General features: G+C 39.1%; 1 protein-coding gene and 1 long non-coding RNA gene across 3 annotated transcripts in view; one reads left to right on the plus strand and one right to left on the minus strand.

Annotated features, from left to right (window-relative positions):
• Positions 1-225: 225 nt before the first annotated feature.
• LOC147909952 (uncharacterized) lies at positions 226-3,992 on the minus strand. Its single transcript, XR_015545033.1, has 2 exons — positions 3,823-3,992; positions 226-3,515 (listed from the first exon to the last, which is right to left on the minus strand). It is a non-coding gene; the product is annotated as an uncharacterized LOC147909952 (long non-coding RNA).
• Positions 3,993-4,099: 107 nt separating this feature from the next.
• LOC105152406 (protein kinase C-binding protein NELL1) overlaps positions 4,100-19,584 on the plus strand; it is a 72,690-nt gene continuing 57,205 nt past the window's right edge. For both annotated transcript variants that reach the window (XM_011066677.2, XM_011066676.2), the window contains exon 1: positions 4,100-5,465. In XM_011066677.2, coding sequence (XP_011064979.2) covers positions 5,117-5,465 — 349 coding nt within the window. In that variant the 5' untranslated portion in view covers positions 4,100-5,116. The remainder of the gene's footprint in view (positions 5,466-19,584) is intronic.

Genomic DNA, 19,584 nt, shown 5'->3' on the forward strand with positions numbered 1-19,584 from the left:
TTTATAGAAATTATTTAATTTTGAATTGGGTCATTCAATTACTTTGTAATCTAATCCTTTTATTTATGTGAAGTATAAATTAGAGAGTAACGTTTGATCTGCTTTTGCTGGCAGTATTCCATAAAATACAGCATTTTTTCAATTAAAAAGATCTTCCTTGTCTGCAAATAACAGTTTTTGTACACGTAGCAAGATGTGCTAAAATGTGTGAATAAAACGAGAGCATTTATAGATTGAAATAAATAAAAAGGAAAAAGGGCTACGAGCCTAAAAACATGTCATGAAATTAAATTATAATTTGACAATCAGAAGGTGAACAAACGTTTCGATCCTTGTTGGATCATTTTCAATGTGACAAATAAATTATGACAAATAAATAAATAGATTCATATTAAAAGACAAAACAGGGCCTTAATAGGCAAAATGATACCGAATCTTTACCTGATACTTACTCAAAAATCATCCAATCTCTTTCTCCTTCTTAACTGCTTTCCCTTTCCTATCCATCTCTTCTCTCTCTACTTTCTCTCCTTTCTACTTTATTTTCTCCTTCTTATGTTCCCCTTCCTTTTTAGTTTTCCATTTCAACCTTCCTGTCTTTATATATCGTACTTTATCTCTTAGCTTCCTAGATAATCAATTTCGATTCCCATCGCATTGCCTAATCGATAACACATCATTTTGACATACATAAGGTATTTATTATAAATTTATTTGTTCTAAACTCATTATGCATATACAATGAATGTCGGCATTTCTCTCTCTCTCTCTCTCTCTCTCTCTCTCTCTCTCTCTCTCTCTCTCTCTTTTTCTATCGTCATTATTATTTCTTATGTGCTTGTCTTATAATATCAAAGATAATTTTTGCCTCTCTTTTAATTTTAACTTATTACTTGCGACTTGTTTTCTACCTTTCTTTTTATTGTTTGCGACTCGATTTGTACTTTTCTTATTATTTTTATTTACTTCCGTCGTTAATTTATTATTATAATTTATACTTGCTAACAGAAACATGCTCGTCCTTATACACACACACGGTTCGCAGGAGCACATTTGTGTCAACTATAATCGTTTGTTTGATTTTCTCTCATTTGGAGCGAGTTTTATAATTAATATTGCGTCCGAATGCGAATTTTATTTAATTTCTTATATTTTATCTACGTTACATTTCTATTATTAATTTATTTGTCACATTGAAAATGATCCAACAAGGATCGAAACGTTTATTTTATTTACCTTCTGATTGTTAAATTATAATTTATGTTTTTAATTTTATAACATATTTTATTTTATTTTTTAACTATTTACAGTTTGTCATTTTATGACAATTTTGATTGTTTTTAGGCTCGTAGCCCTCTTTCCTTTTTATTTATTTTAATTTATTGAGCCTTATTACTTTTATAATTTATAAATTGATTCAGTAAATTGTGAAGATAAACTTATATAATAAAAAATTGTGATTTATATTATTCTTACATTACATTCTCTCTCTCTCTCTCTCTCTCTCTCTCTCTCTCTCTCTCTCTCTCTCTCTCTTTCTCTTTCTCACCTTGTGCTTACTTTATCCTTGTATTACTTTTTATATCGGTCAAAGATATTCGGAATCTTCAAATCGAATTACCCACAAAGTTGATGTATAAACAGAAATGTTCTACATTTGTCATCGCAGCATGTATGCGTATACGTACACTCATATCACCGTTGAAATGCAGCCGTATTACATTCACCACTCTGTTGTACCTCGTACAGGGTTGCTATAGTTTCAGAAAATTCTATCGCTCCGCCTATATGCATATTCACGCGATACGATAAAAATGAAAAAAAAAACTTTCCTGCAAACTCCGGACTTGCAAATGGCATATATTATTACCCGCATATATATGTATATATATGTATATGCGTGCATTATATATATTTTTTTAAAAAAAGAATATCTCTCTTTTAGATATATTTACGCAATATGTACATAGGTTGATCCTAAATTCAAGAATCTTATAATTCAAAGAAAAAGATGTGTCGCGTGAATCGTGACATATATTTCCTTTATATCTTGTTAAAAATGAGACCTTTCTATTTGACAAATATAAGGAAGACTCTCTATTTCTGTTGAGTAATATACTCAACATATAAAATGAGGCAACGCATATTTAAAGGCTACCGATAAATCGAAGGAAATCTCTTCCTCAGGATCTCGTCTCCTGGCACGTCTCGCCCATCCAATATTTTCAACGTATCTGTGTACTTGTACGTGCGTCCGACTTCGATTATGTATACTTATGTATGAGTACTTCGGTGAGTAATGTGTGCAGTGTATTGCCGCATGCTTGTATAACACTTTAGACACGAACATGGCCAAATTTAAACATAGCCATAAATGTACATTTATATTTGTGCAATATACGTTTACATAATAGCAAGTGGTGTTCGTAATCTTCACAGGATTGCATATACGAGGTGTCGCACTTTTACTCTAAAACCGAAGATTTATACTTTCTAAAAACTGAAAGACGAATAATAAAGCAGAAAGAAAAATTCATAAAAATTTGGATGAATCTTATATTTACTTTGCATTAAAACTGAATCTAAATACGCGAATAACAAAAATCATTTCTCTCTCACATTTTAAATTACGTTGAATGTTCAAGGATACATTTTTTTCCCGAGCTGTTCTATGAATTTTCTTTAAATCTCATTTTCGACGATTGAAAAGGTATATTAAATTATTGTCAAGTTTCACAAAGAATAAGGAGAAAGAACAGTAGCAACTTTCTCAACATTTTCAATAAGTAATCTTTATGTTCGTCGAAGAGCGTCGCAGGGCAAAATGGGACACCCGGTATACCCGCGCCGGGGATAAGGCGTGTGTGACCGTGGTGGCGGTGGTGTGTGGCTCAGGTCGCGGGGGTGCCATGTTTCAGACGCCGCGTTGGGGCATCGATTTCGGCCCAGGCCGATGGCATCGACGGGGCACTCCTTCGCGGGGCCATCGCGACGTCGTCGTCGCGAGCGTCGCGGCGGCGCTGCTGCCGCCACCACCACCGCCGGCGCCGCCGCCACCACCACCACCACCACCACCACCGCCGTCGATGCCAACCATCGTCGTCGTCGTCGTCGCCGTCATTGCAGGGAGCGAGAGAGCGAGGAGAACCACTCACCGCCTCTACCTTAGCCGGCAGCCGCTTGCTTGCAGCTCCGCCGACTAACGGCGTCGTCGCCGTTCCGCTCAACGCACGCCGACGCCGACGCCGCCTGCGCGCGAGACCGCTCCACGCCGCGCCGCACCGCGCCGACACGGGCGGGCGAGCAGACACACACTTACGGCAGTCGAGGGCAGTCGAGAGGCTGCCCGTCGTGCGTGGTGCTGCTTAGTAGCTGGCCGTGTGCTAGAGAGCTTCGCCACTGCTGGTGCTGCTGGCCTGCTGGCGCGAAGGCGCGTTACCCCCCAGTCAGTGAAGCGAGAGAGCCGCGGCAGTGCGCGAGCGAGAGTTCACGGTGACGGATCGCGGTCTGCTCCTCTGCAACAGCAGAAAACGGAGCACATCGTTTAAGAGAGGGAAAGAAGTAGGGGGAGAGAGAGAGAGAGAGAGAGAGAGAGAGAGAGAGAGAGAGAAAGAACGGTCAAAAGATCTTGACGAAGAGACTTGAGTTGAAAAGGGGGTTGAATTGTCTGTTAGGGTCGTCGTGAAGGAGTTGCGAACGCAAACTTCGGCAAATTGTACGAATTGAAGTATAAAGATGCGAGAAAAGGGGTAAGATTCGACGCACCGCATAGGTCCTGCTTAAACGAACGCTGAACCACTGATTTGCCTGTCCGCTACTTACTCGGTACCACCGTGCACGAGCGGAGCACAGTTGCTCGATGCGCCGGTGCACCACTAGCTGCAGCTGCCACCGCCGCTACTACCGCCTTTACGGTGCTACCACTACCGCCGGTGCTGCTACCGCCGCTATTGCCGCCACCACCGCCGCCGCCGCCGCCGCCGCCGCTGCCGCCGCCGCCACCGCCGCCGCCGCCGCCGCCGCCGCCGCCGCCACCGCCGCCACCGCCGCCGCCACCGCCGCCACCACCGTCACCACCGCCACCACCGCCACCGCCGCCGCTGGCAAGACCTCGCAGAGGTGTCCACCTCGTGGCAGCCGACACTTCCTACCGGACGGTGGTAGTGTCCAGGCGCGCTGGACGACGCACGAGCTGTACAGTCAGTCGTTCGCTTCTCGACAGAGAGGGTGGAGGAAGAACGTGTTGATGGCGCTTGGTGGTAGTTGCTCGTCACATGAGCAAGGGTGGTCTTCGAGTTTCGAATAGAGAAGAGTAAAAGGGGACAAAGACGAACGGTCGAAAGAGAGAGGAGGGTACTGAAGGGGACAGAGACAGTTGAACCCTTTTTTCCTTTCGCGCTCGACGCGTGTCATCGCTAATACGTAGCGCGTATATACGTTTGGAGGGTTTCTTCCCTCCGACGTGGCGGGTATAATACGCGGATTCCTTGAGGCCTTCACCCTTGTCGGTGTGTCACGCGTCACGGTACTACGGCACTCCGGAACGTGTGTCACGTGAAAGAAGCATCGCGGCGCGTCAGGGTCGTCGTCCTGACGACAAATTCAAGAACGGAGCGCGTCCTCGCGAAAAGGACTATCTCGTTGTACCATATAGGCATCCGCTATCATTTCGCAAAACATATTTACCGCAAGGATAGTACCGTTGAGCTATATCATCGTCGGCGGGGATACAGTGATTGGTAGCGGACTTGGCCAGGACCAGAGAGAACGACGACTCTGGAAGGGCCGAAGAAAGTCAGTGGTTGATTGATTGATTGATTGATTGATTGGTTGGTTGGGTTCGGTTCGGTTCGGTTGATTAGTTGGTTGGTTGGTGCTACGTGTGCCGGTGGCTAGTGGTGGCTCGGCTCGGACGGCCCAGGTAGCGGTAATGCCTCGTAGTAGCGATCGTGTCGCCAGGTCGCACGGTGTCGCAGGTAGGGTGAGGGATTGGGCCGACGAAGGTAGTACTGACGCGGGTGTAGTTGCGGGCACCGCGGGCAGGATACGTTGACGAGCGCAGCCGACCCCGGTGGCACGTTGCTGGCCACCGTCGTCGTCGCTGCTCCCGCAGGCCATGTATCGAGACGAGCCGGCGATCGACCGTGCCGGCGGCGGCGGCGGCAACCGCAGTGCCGGCGACCCGCGCCGGGCGAGATCGCCGCGTCGACGTCGTGCATCGGCGGCCGCCGACCTGCCCGAGGACGCCGACGGCGAGGAAGAACCCTACGGGAAAGAGGAAGAAGAGGAGGAAGAGGCCTATGTCGTCCTTGATGTGCAACCCCGACAATTGTACGACTCCTGCTGCTGTCGCGCCGCCCAGAAGAGGCCGGGTAGAAGACGAAGGGAACGCGGCTCGGGAAATGCGCTCAGGATACTTTACGTCGCTGCCGCCGCTGCCTTTCTCGCGCTTGCCGTCTCACCAGGTATGAAAACGATATTAAATCTTGCCGATCATTGCAACGAGATATATTGAGCTTTATTATAAGATAAGTATATGAAGTATGCACGTTGAGTGAAAATGGAAACGTCTTAGGCTGCTTTAATTTGGCAGAGAAAAGTTTCGTAACATCTACGTAAGAAAGATTCTACAGTTCCGACAAATACATTTCTTTCGTGAGAAAGAATTTGTTAGTATCACGAAAAATGTAAATCGGAAAGAACAGTAATTTTTATAAAAATCGAATAGTCAGAAGAATATCAAAATAATTTTAATAGCGTCTTGAAACTTCATTATAATTTCATACTCTCGTTCACATTCTTATTAAATATTTAATAAGTTCTATTTTCATGCCTTTTTTAAGATGCGAGGAATAATTCGCTTTTGATATTATGTTCGATTTCTGATAAATTCAAAACGCATAAATTTTTCAAAAATATTAATTTTTTTTATTTTATTTCTCTATTAGATCTTCTTTTTTTCTTAATAATTCATAGGCAAAAATTTTTCCTGGTATCGATCCAAGATAATCATTTGTCTAAATTCAAAATAAATATCTTCTCTTTATTTTACGCTTGTTTCCGAGATTCTTCGTCTTGTATGTCTATTCTAAGGACTTGACAATAGAATTCATTCTTTTCTTCTAGCATTATCTACCTGTGTGCTATGAAAGAAAGTTTTGTGAAGAAACAATAAAATCTTTCATAAAAATTTTCGGATCGAAACAAATACTTTTGTTGCTTCTATTGAAGAAGAACTTTTATAGAATAGAAAACAATTCATTTTAGAAATCGAGATCGAATAGTATATTTGTATTTCTCAAGATGCCTGCTGACTGTAATCCGACCGTGTCCATTTACCAGAGTAATTTTAAGCTCGGTTTAATTTACTCTTTATCTTTTTCTTATTCTTAGAACTAGAGAAAGATAAAAAATAACCGAGGTTAAAGTTAATCTGCATTGGTAAAACCGGGCATAATTCATTCTTTGTCTAATCAATTCTTTGAAATATTTTAATCAATTCTTTCGCATGAAATCGCGAATTGTTCCGAGAACGTGATTTTCGGGAAGTTACGTTGTTCTCAGCTGATTGGAGCGCGAGTCGAACGGTGAATAAAATCTTAGCTTCGATTGATACATAAAAATAATAATAATAAATAATTTATTAAATGATTTAAATGATTTAAATGATCTTTTATAAATAATTTATAATAATAATATACATAAGAAATGTGTATTGAAAATACAATTAGACAAGAAGGAAAAAAAAACCAAAATAATTCACCGAAAACTGATGGACGAACGAAATAATAGATTTCTATAAACAAATGTATTATATTCGAAATAATATTCGATATAATATTTAGCTTTTCTGTTAATAACTTTCAACAAATATTATTCATATTTTAACAGTGTAGATTAAGCGTATCGTCTGTTGGTTTTTCAAACATTTTTCAATGTAATAGTAATCTTTAAAGCCGATTTCCACCAACGTTCGATTCGCAAAACGAAATTGAATTGAATCGGAATTGAATGTTCGTATATCTCGCGTAATCGACGAACGATGAACAGCCGCGGATTTATCTATGATCGATCAGACCCACGATCGAAAGGTGACGTGTATCTCGATTTCCATGAAAATTCGCTGCGATAGATACGATCACCCCGGGCCATGAATCGACACCGCGCTTCACCCTGGTTTTAACAAAAGAACCTGCGAGAACCCCAGATCGACTCGCTCGAAATGCGAAGGATAAACAGAGCAACCTTTATCGAGGAAATAAGACAAATATTCGTAGCATACCGTGCATCTGCATCATGTTCATTTGCGAATATGCAGGCACGTGTATTATTAAAACACCGATGAAGCGAGATTCTCGAAATTCCCGTTTGTTTCTTCCACAGAAAGTCCTATTCTTGATGCATCCGTATCGAAATAAGCTGCGGCGATATCGAAATGCGGCTGCTGATCGAAAGATCAGAATATCACTTTATCACATTTTACTAAAATAAATTATATTATCGCAAACGAATAACGGTGGAAATAATAAAAACTGGTACCCATTTTAAATAATTATTATTTAGTAAAATGTGTCTGAAAGATTATAGAAACGATTACTCTTAGATCGTTCTGGTCCTGAGGGTAAATGAACGACAATCGCATGACGCATTGCGTCAGAATTCAATTGTGTCGGTGGCGTGATTCGAGCATCTCGATTTCCGCTTCCATTTGGCAGAGAGGCGAGAAGTTGAATGATCTTCAGAATGTTCAGGACGAAATTAATCCTTAAACGATTAACTTGTTAAATTTTGATAATAATTACTCTTCAATAAAGGAATTATGTCAATAGATTATGTTAATATAATTTCTACTTAATAAGATGAAAGTTAAATTTTATTTTTTATTAATTTATTTCTTGATTAATAGAACTGAATAATCATAGATAAAATATTATAAAATAGTATTGCGTATTTTTTAAATATTGTGTAAAATATCGATGTAAATGTAATACATTATATAAGAGTATATTATATAGTTATTTAATTAAAATTAAAATATTCCTCAGAAAGTGTATCTATATTAAAAAAGACAATAAGAGAGATATATAGTATGAGAGATATTTCTTGTATTTCCCAGCAAAGATTGAGATAAATCGCCATTGTATTCGACTGTTAAATCGTCATTTCGTGGTTATTAAATATGTGTGACGATAGCTGCTTCGCGCACAATACGCGCCATATTTATTGGCTATAAATTATAGTTAGTCCGTAATTTACCACCCGTGAGCTAATGACATGACGTCGTATAAATCACGAGACACGCTTGGCAAGTAGCACTTCGGCGATGTGCCGAAATGATTTGCGCTCTATAATGATTCATAATTGGCAATTCAAAAGTTATAGATATATAAAGTGGATTAATTCCAAAGGAGATTACATATTAACAAGCCATTCCGATTTAACTGGTACACAATTTATTTATTCTTTTTTATATTTCCACTTATCGTTATTCATATGTGAGAAATTAGATATATAAATTCTTCCTTTTTATTAAACATAAAAAGATTTCATTTTTTTTTCAATAATTTAAGCGATACGAACCAGTACTCTTAATGTTATTTCTTACATCCATCGTTTGAAAATAATTTGATCATAATTAACAACTGCTCTCTTTGCCAAACAACTAATTGACAGGGATGTTTTCTCAAATATGGAATTGAAGAGATTCCTCCTCAGCTACTCCTTTAGACTTATTTGGCACGATTAATTTCTTAACTTTTTAATTGACATTGCTGAAGATGGTTCGAACAGAGCTGAAACATTCGATTCTTTCGATTTGTATGTAATAGTTTAAACAATACATTTATTAATTATTTCGTACGATTAACTGCGTTTAGTTTATTGCTCTCAATTGCCTGCCAATCAATGTACTTTTATATTTTTTTAAAAAGACTTCGTAACGGAATCAATGATTAATAAAGTTTACTTTATTAATTTATCTTATTTTATTATCTATCTCTATTTGTCAAGCAAAAAGAGATGTGACAAAAAATAAGAAAATTATCTAATTAAAAAAATCTATTTTCCTTTATCAAAACCACCGAGATAGCTCGTTAGAGACGAAGCCGTCACAATCTCACAAATCATAATCAGATGAGATTTTTTGACAATCGCGCATTACTCATGCAGGACCACATGCACCCCCACAGTTCGATCGTAATTATATATTCCCTTCCTTCCCCCTCCGCATTCGCCGCCCCTATTCGTTGCAGGCTCTTCTATTTATCCGACAACGCATAAATATCCTCGCGAGACGACAATCAAAGGGGACTGCGAAGTAATCTCGTAAGGGCGACGCGCATTACTCCTACCTGATGCGCCATTAAAACGTCGTCGATGCACTTAAAACGTGAATAAGAACTCTCCTCGTCTATGTAGCATCGGCGTGTTCCTTCTTCCCTCCCCCTTCCGCTCTCCTTCATTTTTCTCTTTCGATCTTTCTTCCATTCTCGCGCCGTCTCCCTCATGGATTCGTGTGGCTCGTTCGCTCAATCCGCTTGAAACGTGGCGTGTGGCCCGTAGACATCGTCGAGCCGCACCCACGCACGCTATTTATCTCGTCTGCCGAAGCCGAGTGCCAAGAGAGTATTTTTTCGCATGCCGCCTCTCGGATCTCTCTTTCTTTCCCTCTCTTTTTATCCTTCGTTCTGTTAACGCGACCAGAATCCCCTGGACCCTCTAGTCGTCTTCCTACGCCACACTCTATCGCTCTTGCTCTTTTCCACTTTCAATGTCCCGCCTCGTCGTGTTACGAGGAAGCACAGATGACGAGCCACGCGACGAAATCGTATCGATGAGAGGATGGCGGTACCACTTCTTAAATTTAGATGTTTTTTAAAAGCTATTGACTTTATCAATTAGCTGAGCTGGGATTATAGTGACAACGAAAACAAGGGATTACTGGCTGTTTCGGTCCCTCGAGCTGAGTCTTAAGTTTCAATTAAAGCACGGATCAAAGAGAGAGAGAATGTGTATGTATAAATAAAAAGTGAACATGAATTTTCTGTTTTTTAATTTTTTAAATCTCTTTCTCTCTCTCTCTCTCTCTCTCTCTCTCTCTCTCTCTCTCTCTCTCTCTTTGATCTGTACTTTAATTAAAACTTAAGATTCAAATCGAGGGACCGAAACAGCCAGTAATCCCTTGTTTTCGTTGTCACTCACCCTAAAAATATCATACGATTGCAAATCGCATAACCAGAAATTATTATACAGTACCAGAGACAACCGTTTCCTCGTATATTTTTTCGTAAATTTATTCACCAGGAAAATCTCTAAAATAACGTGAGCCGTACACGCGTACAGAAAAGAAATGCAAAAATCATGCAATTAATAATTTCGCATAGTCATCCATCTTTCTCAAGTATCTTCTTAAAGCAAGCAGACTGCTGGTCGCAACGCGGAGGTGGTCGTATAATAATCGCCACCGAGAAAAGTCCGCTCGTAAAACCGCGTCTCTCGCAACTTCATTTCTAGAAATGCGATAAAATTGCGACGGCTGCTGCAGCAGCATAATTGCATGCAGCTCGCGACTCGTAGTTTAAAAATTACCACGTTGACAATGTAGATACAACGTATAATCTATTTATAGATCTAGTCAAAAGCTATCTTCCCATGTTAGATGTAACCGTAGCTTCGGTATTATCTTATTCCCGGGAAAAAGCAATTAGTGCTCGTGTTTAGCGCGTCGTAATAATAAATACTTTTCTCCGAGATTGTCTCTCGGATTGTTTCTCCTACGTCTGTGGAGGAAGGAGGATCTCTGAATTTTTATGAGAAGGTGAACACACTCGACGCCCATAATTCTTCAGATGGCGAGGGTGAGTCAGAGAGAACGCGCCATCACCATCCCCCTTGTTCTTGTCTCCCGAGACTACGGGTTACTTTCCCGATTTTACCTCGTCGTGAATTAGTTACGTACACGCGACGTGAGACGTCGATGGCGATCCATATCGCGACGCGATGAACGATCGGATTTCATTGTCTCGCCTTCGAGTGGATCGAATCTAATTGAACGTGGCTCCGCAATGGCTCTCGATTTTCAAGGAGAGCCTTCGATTAAAGCGGAACGAAGTGTTAACGACAGTTGCTTTACATTCATCACACTCTAGAGTGCCCTAGAGTCGCATCCTTCTTCACGTTCAAATAAATACATTCGAATACGTATAAACGTTACTGGATGTAAATTAACTCTTGAAATATAGATAGATGCATATTACGATACAGCCTTGAGAGATGTTAATTCGGTCTGCAATATAACGATCGCAGACATAAAACATTAAAATACTATCATGCGATATTACATATAATTGTAAAAAAAATGTCTAGTTTTTATTAGCAAGAATAATTTATAAAAATATATATATTATATTGATTAAAAAAATTAAATATAAAAAGAAAATGCATTAATAAATAAAAATAAAAATAATTGTATAAAAAATATGATATAGTATTAAAATTAAAATATAGATAACAAAAAAGTAGCGAAATGTTGAATAATCTTTATTTAACGTATATAAATGTTTAATACACTATTAAGCTTGCTTTTACTTTCACTAAAACACTTATTGTATACGTCGCATGTATGTAATATGCGTATGCGTCAGTACATTCAAGGAGACATAGATATTAGCTGGTTTTGCCAAAAGTTGAGTTTCTGAAATGCGCAAGAATATTAAAACAGCTAATAGGTATAACGTTAATAATTGTAATTATTAAACGTTTATCGATATTACAGTAAGACCTTTCTTTGTATCCTTAAGCGCCAGACAAACGACAGTTTACATTATTACGGCTCCACGCATGTTAACAATACGATCACTGTGCTCCCCTCGCGCTTATAATTTTATGTTCGCTTTAGCTTCAGATATCAATGTCGCTCACACTGAGATTGTGCCTTTCAGAGAATAATTGCTTCGTATATCACAATTGTACTATTTGATCGTAATTTTTTATTAACACGAACAATTATATCTGATTTTTTTCCCAAAATCTTTAATTATTTTAGCGCTTTTATTTCTTAAGGACATTTTATAAATAATCTTTCTATAAATAATCTATAAGTCTCCTTATTATAGTAAGAAGATAAAGACAAAAGTTAAATAACGTTAGAAATATCGGTCTTTAGCCGCCAAAGAAATTTCTCTTACGCCTTTATCCGGCCGACATCAGAATTACGTTAACTACTCCTTGGAATTGCATGCGGCATGCATGCCAATCGGTCTGATGGGCGTTTTCTCGATAAACGACACGAATTTTCGTGGAAGAGGAAATTGTTCTCGTCGGTCTGCCAGCCGCGTGATAAAATTACGCGCCTGTAAGCCCAGTCGCAAAAGACGGCACTGTCTCGAGGGTTTTTCGGGGTGGCATGACGTGGTACGCTGCTGCCTCCACCCTCTAATTCTTCCCTTTAGGTGTATACCCTTCACGCACACTCATATACATTTACGAATAACGAAATGAAACGCGGTGGTCGCTTGCCACGGTGCCCTTCCCACGACATGATTTCGAAGTCCTTTCTGACCCTTAAGTCGGTCCCCCTTATATCTTCGTCATTGTTCTTGGACGATTTGCGCCCGCAGGCGAGATCAGCTGTATCATCAATGCGTATCTCTCGTTTAAAGATACGCAAAGAAGCAGATCTGCAATATGTCCCCTCAGAAGGAAACTGGATATATGGACTGTAATCCGAGATACATAGATACATGTATACAATAAGTACAAAAAGAAGATATATATTCGTGTATATTACACTTTCTAAATTATATAATTTAATTAATTTATTATTTATTTAGTTATTTATTTTATTTTTCGGTAATTTAGGAAGAACTGCATTTCCGTATCCTTATATTATATTCCTTTTAAAAAATAAAAATTCCAATTGAAGTTTTGGTAACGATAATACATTATATTCGATACGACTAAAATATAACATTTAAAGTTTCACAGACTTTTAGGGGGATCGCAGATCTCGGCTCGACGTACCTGATTCCACATTTAGCGGCCTTGATTTGCCTTGGCTTTGATTCACTCGTACGATTTAATTCGAAGAAATGAGTAGTTTAAAATAGTACGCCCAGTATATTTGGACACTGCCATGTGTTCCGGAAAGTGAGCCGCTAGACGGAACTATTATTCTGTGACTCGAAATACTGAACTTTTGAACAATTCTACCATTTTTATGAGAAAAGACATTTGCAAATTTATATTTTAATCACGCAAATATACATATTAAATACAGAAAATCTTTTATGAATCGCAAGAAACGTCAATTATAAAAATATCGAGCATATTTCTTTCCACTATTTTATTCTACGAAGATAAAAAAAGACCTGTTAATTAATGTAATAATTATGACACGTCCGGAATGTGCAGCCGTCAGTCGGATTCATGTCTCTCCGTGCTTCCTCACATTATGTAACGTAATCAAAGAAAATCGTACGATGCTCGTTTCGGCAGGCCGTGCGTTGATCCAGCTCTCGGATGTTCCAGCTCTAATTACTGTCGAGTTAGCATAAATTCTAGTGGCCTTATCCTCAATGACCCGTCAGCGAAACTGAAGCAATGTCCTGAGTTGCCGAGCTATTTCGCGTTATTAATGTAATTCCCATGTTGAAATATAAATCAAGATCTCGATTCATGACGATTAAAGCAGCACAGAATAATTCATTGACTTAAATATTTAGATCTCGTCATTTATTTAAGAAAGAGAGAAAGAGAGAACATTTAAATATACTTTCACTGTTTTACTAAAATATTTAACAATGTAATGTACGATAAAAAGACTGAACGAAAACTTCTTATCAAAATTCAGCAACAACACTGAATAATACAGAAACTTTCATAGAACTTTTCTCATTATCTCACTGATAATATTTATAGTTTTCTATCGCGCTCACTCTAGTTTAAAAGACTGTACTGCTCCTGCAAAGAGAGCATCGCTACGTTAAAGGAGTGTGCACTTTATATCAAGAAGGGATACAGTTTCCTTTATTCACATTCAATGCAGCTCCTCCTCCTAAAGTGTTTGAAGAAATGCAGGTCAACCCCTTCCACTAATTCAAACGATGTGACCCAAATTCAAGGAATAATACACAAGTCCTAAAAATATAAAACATCGTGTCCGAGTTAATTTAAAAATGTTGCATGTATAAGAATATAAAAAGAATATTTAATTATTCTGTGATAAACATTCAATAAAAAATTAAAAGAACGTTTTTTTCACAGATCCTAATTATGCCATTTAAATTTAATCAACTCTCGAATTTATTTATTTAAAAAGCGTCATCTCGAATTTATATTAAATAATTTGAAATATTCGTTTTATTGAATTCGAGAGACTTCAACTTGAACGAAATTGCATGGAATACCATATAATTGAAAAATCAAAATATAAAGCGTAAGAGATTATAAGGACAATGACGCATAAAATAGACGATAGAGAAACGAGACAAAGAGGGCGAAACACCTGCGAATACGTGCTTATAGGAAGCGCGCTGTTGTACGATATCGAAAAAAAGGAGAAAAATGGAAACGGTATAATGGTGTTTGTGCGCTTGGTATATGACAGCTGCTGTCACGGGTAGTGCTCCGACCATGTGCTCGGTGCACGCCGAGCATTTCCTACATCCATCCTCGACGCATCGCAAGAGGTACAATACACCTCAACTATGATGAAAATCCTGATAGGATCGATTCAATACAATTTGTTATCAAAGTTTGTCTATTATAGACATATGTAACTCTTTGCATTAAAGTGTTCATCAAATTTTTGAACAAAAAGCAAGTTTCGAGTCCGTCAAGTACTATGCTGAAGCACTGAAGTCAATGTGATAAGAATATAGAACATCCTGTCATAAGAAGTAAATTGTGTGCGAATGAGAGAACAATTAGACCTTGCGCACAATGGAAGAAATATTAAGAATAGAAATAAATATTAAAGAAATGTTAAAGAAATATAAAAAAAAATTAGAAATAGTAGCACAACGGATACAAATAGGATATTATTATGTAATACCTATATTTCTTCCATTGTGCGCAGAGTTTTCCAGAGGATTTTTCGTTGAAATTCGCGAAAACAATAACGCTTTAGACATAACTTTTGGCAATGTACCATTTAAATTGATATACCGATGACGCTTTGTTTATTTAGAGTGCAAAGTAATTCACGATCTAGAAATAAACGTAGCCAATATATATGATAGCAAAAATGTTTACATGTTCCATTAAACATTATGACTTATCTGTCAATATTTACAACAAACGACTTGTTTAATGAAAAAGTAGATCCAGCGAGATATTAAGCTGATACAAAACTCATAATCGATAATTAAAATTTTCTTGAAATTATCAATTAGACTCTTCTAGTCCCGTTTCAAGCATAACAGTCAAAGTCTCATCTCGATCACGTTGTAAGTAGGTTGGCGACTCGTCAGAAGAGCTACGGGTCGATTCCAGCGTAACTCGCGCGGCCCCAGATAGGATCTCAATTCCATAATTGCAACAGAGGCCTCCTCGCCGCCACCCACGCGAATGCATAGATAGTGCCCACACCCCTTGCTACGCAGGGCAAATCGTGTTAGGGACGTGGAACGGCTCGTGGTGTTGCAATCTCAACTGAATTGTAAACAGCATATACTGATATTCCCCGATCGATACCGACTTTAGTATGTTGTCCGTTTTATTAGGCGCCGTAATGGTTCTATCGATTGTTAAATTGCCATATAATGTCCTTGATATCCGAATCTGCGGAACTTCATAGCTTCCTCAAACCCTTTTAAATTCTTAAAAGCTAATTCTCTTAATTAATTTTTAAAATATTTTTTCCTATATTTTATGTTTTAGAAGTGTCTTATAGTTATGATTTTTCTCTGTATCATAAAAAAAGCTTTATGATGCTTTCTGGCATCATAAAGCTAACGAGACAATTGCTACGTGTATCCAATATCAGCAATCTCGGTGCGGTTGTAAATAGCGTATCGATACTCTCCGATCGATGCCAGCTTTAGCGCGTTGTTTGTTTTATTAGGTTTCGTAAAGGCTCTATCGATTGTTAAATTATTGTGTGGTGTCCTTGAATTCTACAAGCCTTTATTCGTTTGAATTTTCAACTCTGTAGTTACTTTGTAGGATCTCTTTAAGTTTTTAATTGAAAATTAGGACTCTCTAGAAAACACTTTAGAGAATTCATTAAAACATCTTCTTGTGTATCATAAATAAACGTAATATTACTATAGAAAAATTTACAAAATTTTTATAATCATGATAATTGAAACATTTATGTATGAAGTCGAATTTTGTGCCAAATCATAACCCACAAGTCTTAATGTGGCTCATAACAATTTTAAATTACAATGTATAACGCGGAGTCTACAATAAAAATCGTAGCGGTCGTAGGAGTCTTAAGCCATAGAAAATTGACCAATCATAGTCGATTATTCTTCTTATATTCGACTGTGATTGGTTAATTTTTTATGACTTTAAGACTTTGTGATTGCTACGACTTCTATTGTAGACCCTACATTACCATTTTTCACACAGTTCTTCTCGATGAAAAATCTTCTTGTCTGCATTTCTGCATATGTCACAAGTAAATGATACAAATTTATATTTTCTATCATCAGAAACAACTCGGTTACGCTCGCTCTCATCGACAGCTATAGAAATAGGTTTGGGCCTGTTACTATAGTCACGTATCCAGTTGCAGGGGTGGTCGTGGTTCTAGATAGCTATGCCACTGTGGCCTTGCTGGTGTGGAGTTGCTCGTGTCGGTAATGGTGGGGTTGCTGGTGGTAATGCGTATATAGCTATAGAGAAAGAGAGAAAAAGAGTGAAAGAGAGAGAGAGAGAGAGAGAGAGAGAGAGAGAGAGAGAGAGAGAGAGAGAGAGCTTTGACTGGTCGCTCGGGAGGGTTGCATAATGCAGCGAGCGTCGAGCAGGCAGGGCGTTGACTTTGTGCAACATTACGTTTCTTTACCCTTTGGCTTTTTCCCTCTCCACCATCATTGCCGTTATCAGCTACGTTGCTCTTATTTGTCTACTTTTAATGCACGCGATAATTTACGCGCACGATCGTGCAGAAATGTGTCCGAAATTGTTTTTATCGGATAATGAAATTTCCGTTCTGTTAGAGTCCTTGTTGCTCTATAAATAAAATAGGTAACGATAAAAGAAAATTTCAGCGATTCAAAAATGACAACTAGTTTAAATAAAATACCCCCTTTCGTGATTTTATAACGGAATTTACATTTATCCGTTAGAAAATTATATTTATTTTGTTATGTTGGATGAATAATTATAATAAACGAAAGTCATTAAGTCTAAGTAATTATTAAAAATACGAAGTTGTTTTTCATTTTTATTCCAGCTATTCAGAACATAACAGTATACATTATGCAAACATACTTTGACGCAATTTTCTCCAACAGTGGTAATAGATATCCTTTATCATTATCGATCCTCCGCATACAGTTTTTGTTTAGCGAAAAGTCGGTTATATAACGGGAGGAATGTCCTAAGACATAACTTCATTGTGCATGCAATTGCATACACAGTCCTTAATTTCTCTTTCTATCCACCCCACTCGTATTATCATTTTTATCGTTCCCATTTGCTGCTTAACAGAGATAAATGATAACAAATTACTCCAAGTCGAGTTGGAAATGGGTAAAGTTGGTCTCGAAGTTCTTGAAGAAGAGAATGAAGTATATATAAGTATCATCTTATTATAGAAAGAAAAGATTAGATCGTTATAAACTCGTTTATCACGCAAACACTAGAAAAATATCATTTGTACAAATTATAATTTTCAATTGTATAATGTAATTATAATTGCTTATCATTCTAAATAGAATATATCGGACCAATTAAACGTCAAGATACGTATAAATGTAAATTTGCAACTCTAGGGGGAAATATCTGTAATTTATTACTCCCAAGAATTCATCGAGATGGCAATATTGCTTCCATTCTCCCGCAATATTGCTCTTCCAAGAATTGATCATCGCGATTAATCGCCTTCTACGGAACATTCGCATATGCAATGCGAATCGAAATTCGTGCCCCCTGCGAACGATCACACTCTTCCACGACCACCCGGGTTCTAATCAAACGCTCAAAGATCGCCAGAGCGAACAAAGAACCGCGCCATGCGATCACCGATCCTAATTACACAATCGTGCTACCTTTTCGCTCTCCTTTTCTGTTGGCATGGTATGACACGCTTATCAGCGTGCCCGCTTGTTGTTTATTAATTTAATTGCTCGCACCACGTCGTTGGTGGCTTCTTGACCGCGTCGAATTCCTTTGCGCCTTTTTCTCTCCCTCTCTCTCTCTTTCTTTCTCGTATCTTTTTGGATGTTCTCACGGCTCAATACGAAACGTGACATCATCTGTACGGAATTCAGACGAGTGAGACGTGCTTTGATTTACCGCCAACCGACGACGACGTGGCCGTTCGATTGCCCGTCAAAGACCAGCCCGGCTCCCGGACCAATATTACCGTCATTTAAGAACGTTTGCCGGCCGGCAACCTCTACGCGGAATTCCTTTGAAATCAATAAGTAATATGACATCCAAGGAGGACACCGAGCTCGATTGTCTCCTTGAACATTTATCCTGTTCATTCGACCCCGAGTTTTCGCTCTGATTGTTTCTAATGGTCCCATGGGTTCGCCCATTTGGTCGGGTCTGTTCCTTTAGGGGAATTCTTGGAATTGCAGATTAACCCCTGAGAATACTTTCCGTTACATGCATTATTCGGGAAGACATTTCTTTTGTGACTTATGGAGCAACTTAAAAATTCATACTATATGATATTACGTTTTTAAAGAGTGTGGATTGACACAGTTCCTGCATAGGCGCGCGATTATGATGAGAGTCACATGTTCGATACAATCAATTGAGAATTGATCATTTCTATCGTCGAGTCTTGCTATCTTACTCACCGTACACGTGACTTCAATAAATATCGTATGCAAAGCACGATATTAAGAAAAGCTTCTATTCTAAACGAGGCGAACGAGGCGTATCGACCTCTCGTCTTTAGTCGGTGCTAAAGGGCCTGCGTTTTATCTCAACAGCATTTCTCATTCCGTTTCGTTCTCTCGCCCTCTTCTTCTTCTCGACCCTGCGCGGTGCATCGCATGCACGTGCAAGTCGCGCTATTTGCACAACGTCGAATACGAGGAAAGAGTGTACCCACGAGGGAGAAAGAGCTACATATTATACATACACGAACTCGTGTGACCTCCTGCCCCCGGTCTAACACCCCCTGCCCGTCGACCGACCACCCTTCGGCATCCCCTCGAAGCATCCGCCCCAAGGCGCTCCTCTCCCTCCCTTTCGCCTCCTAGTCCTACCCACCACCCCAGGCTTTTCCTCGGAGGTTCATCGATCGTTCCCAATCATCCGCACCTGCCATCTTGCCTCTCCATCCCCTTGAAAACCACCGAAAGCTTCGATATCTCTTTGGCCCGTCTTTCTCCCTTGGGCTCCCCGCTTCTCTCGCTTCATCTTCATTCGCGGCTTTTCGGCTCCTTTCGTGCGCGC

The sequence above is a fragment of the Acromyrmex echinatior genome, chromosome 4, assembly GCF_024713525.1.
Source record: "Acromyrmex echinatior isolate Ae372 chromosome 4, ASM2471352v2, whole genome shotgun sequence".
Lineage (NCBI taxonomy): Eukaryota > Metazoa > Arthropoda > Insecta > Hymenoptera > Formicidae > Acromyrmex > Acromyrmex echinatior.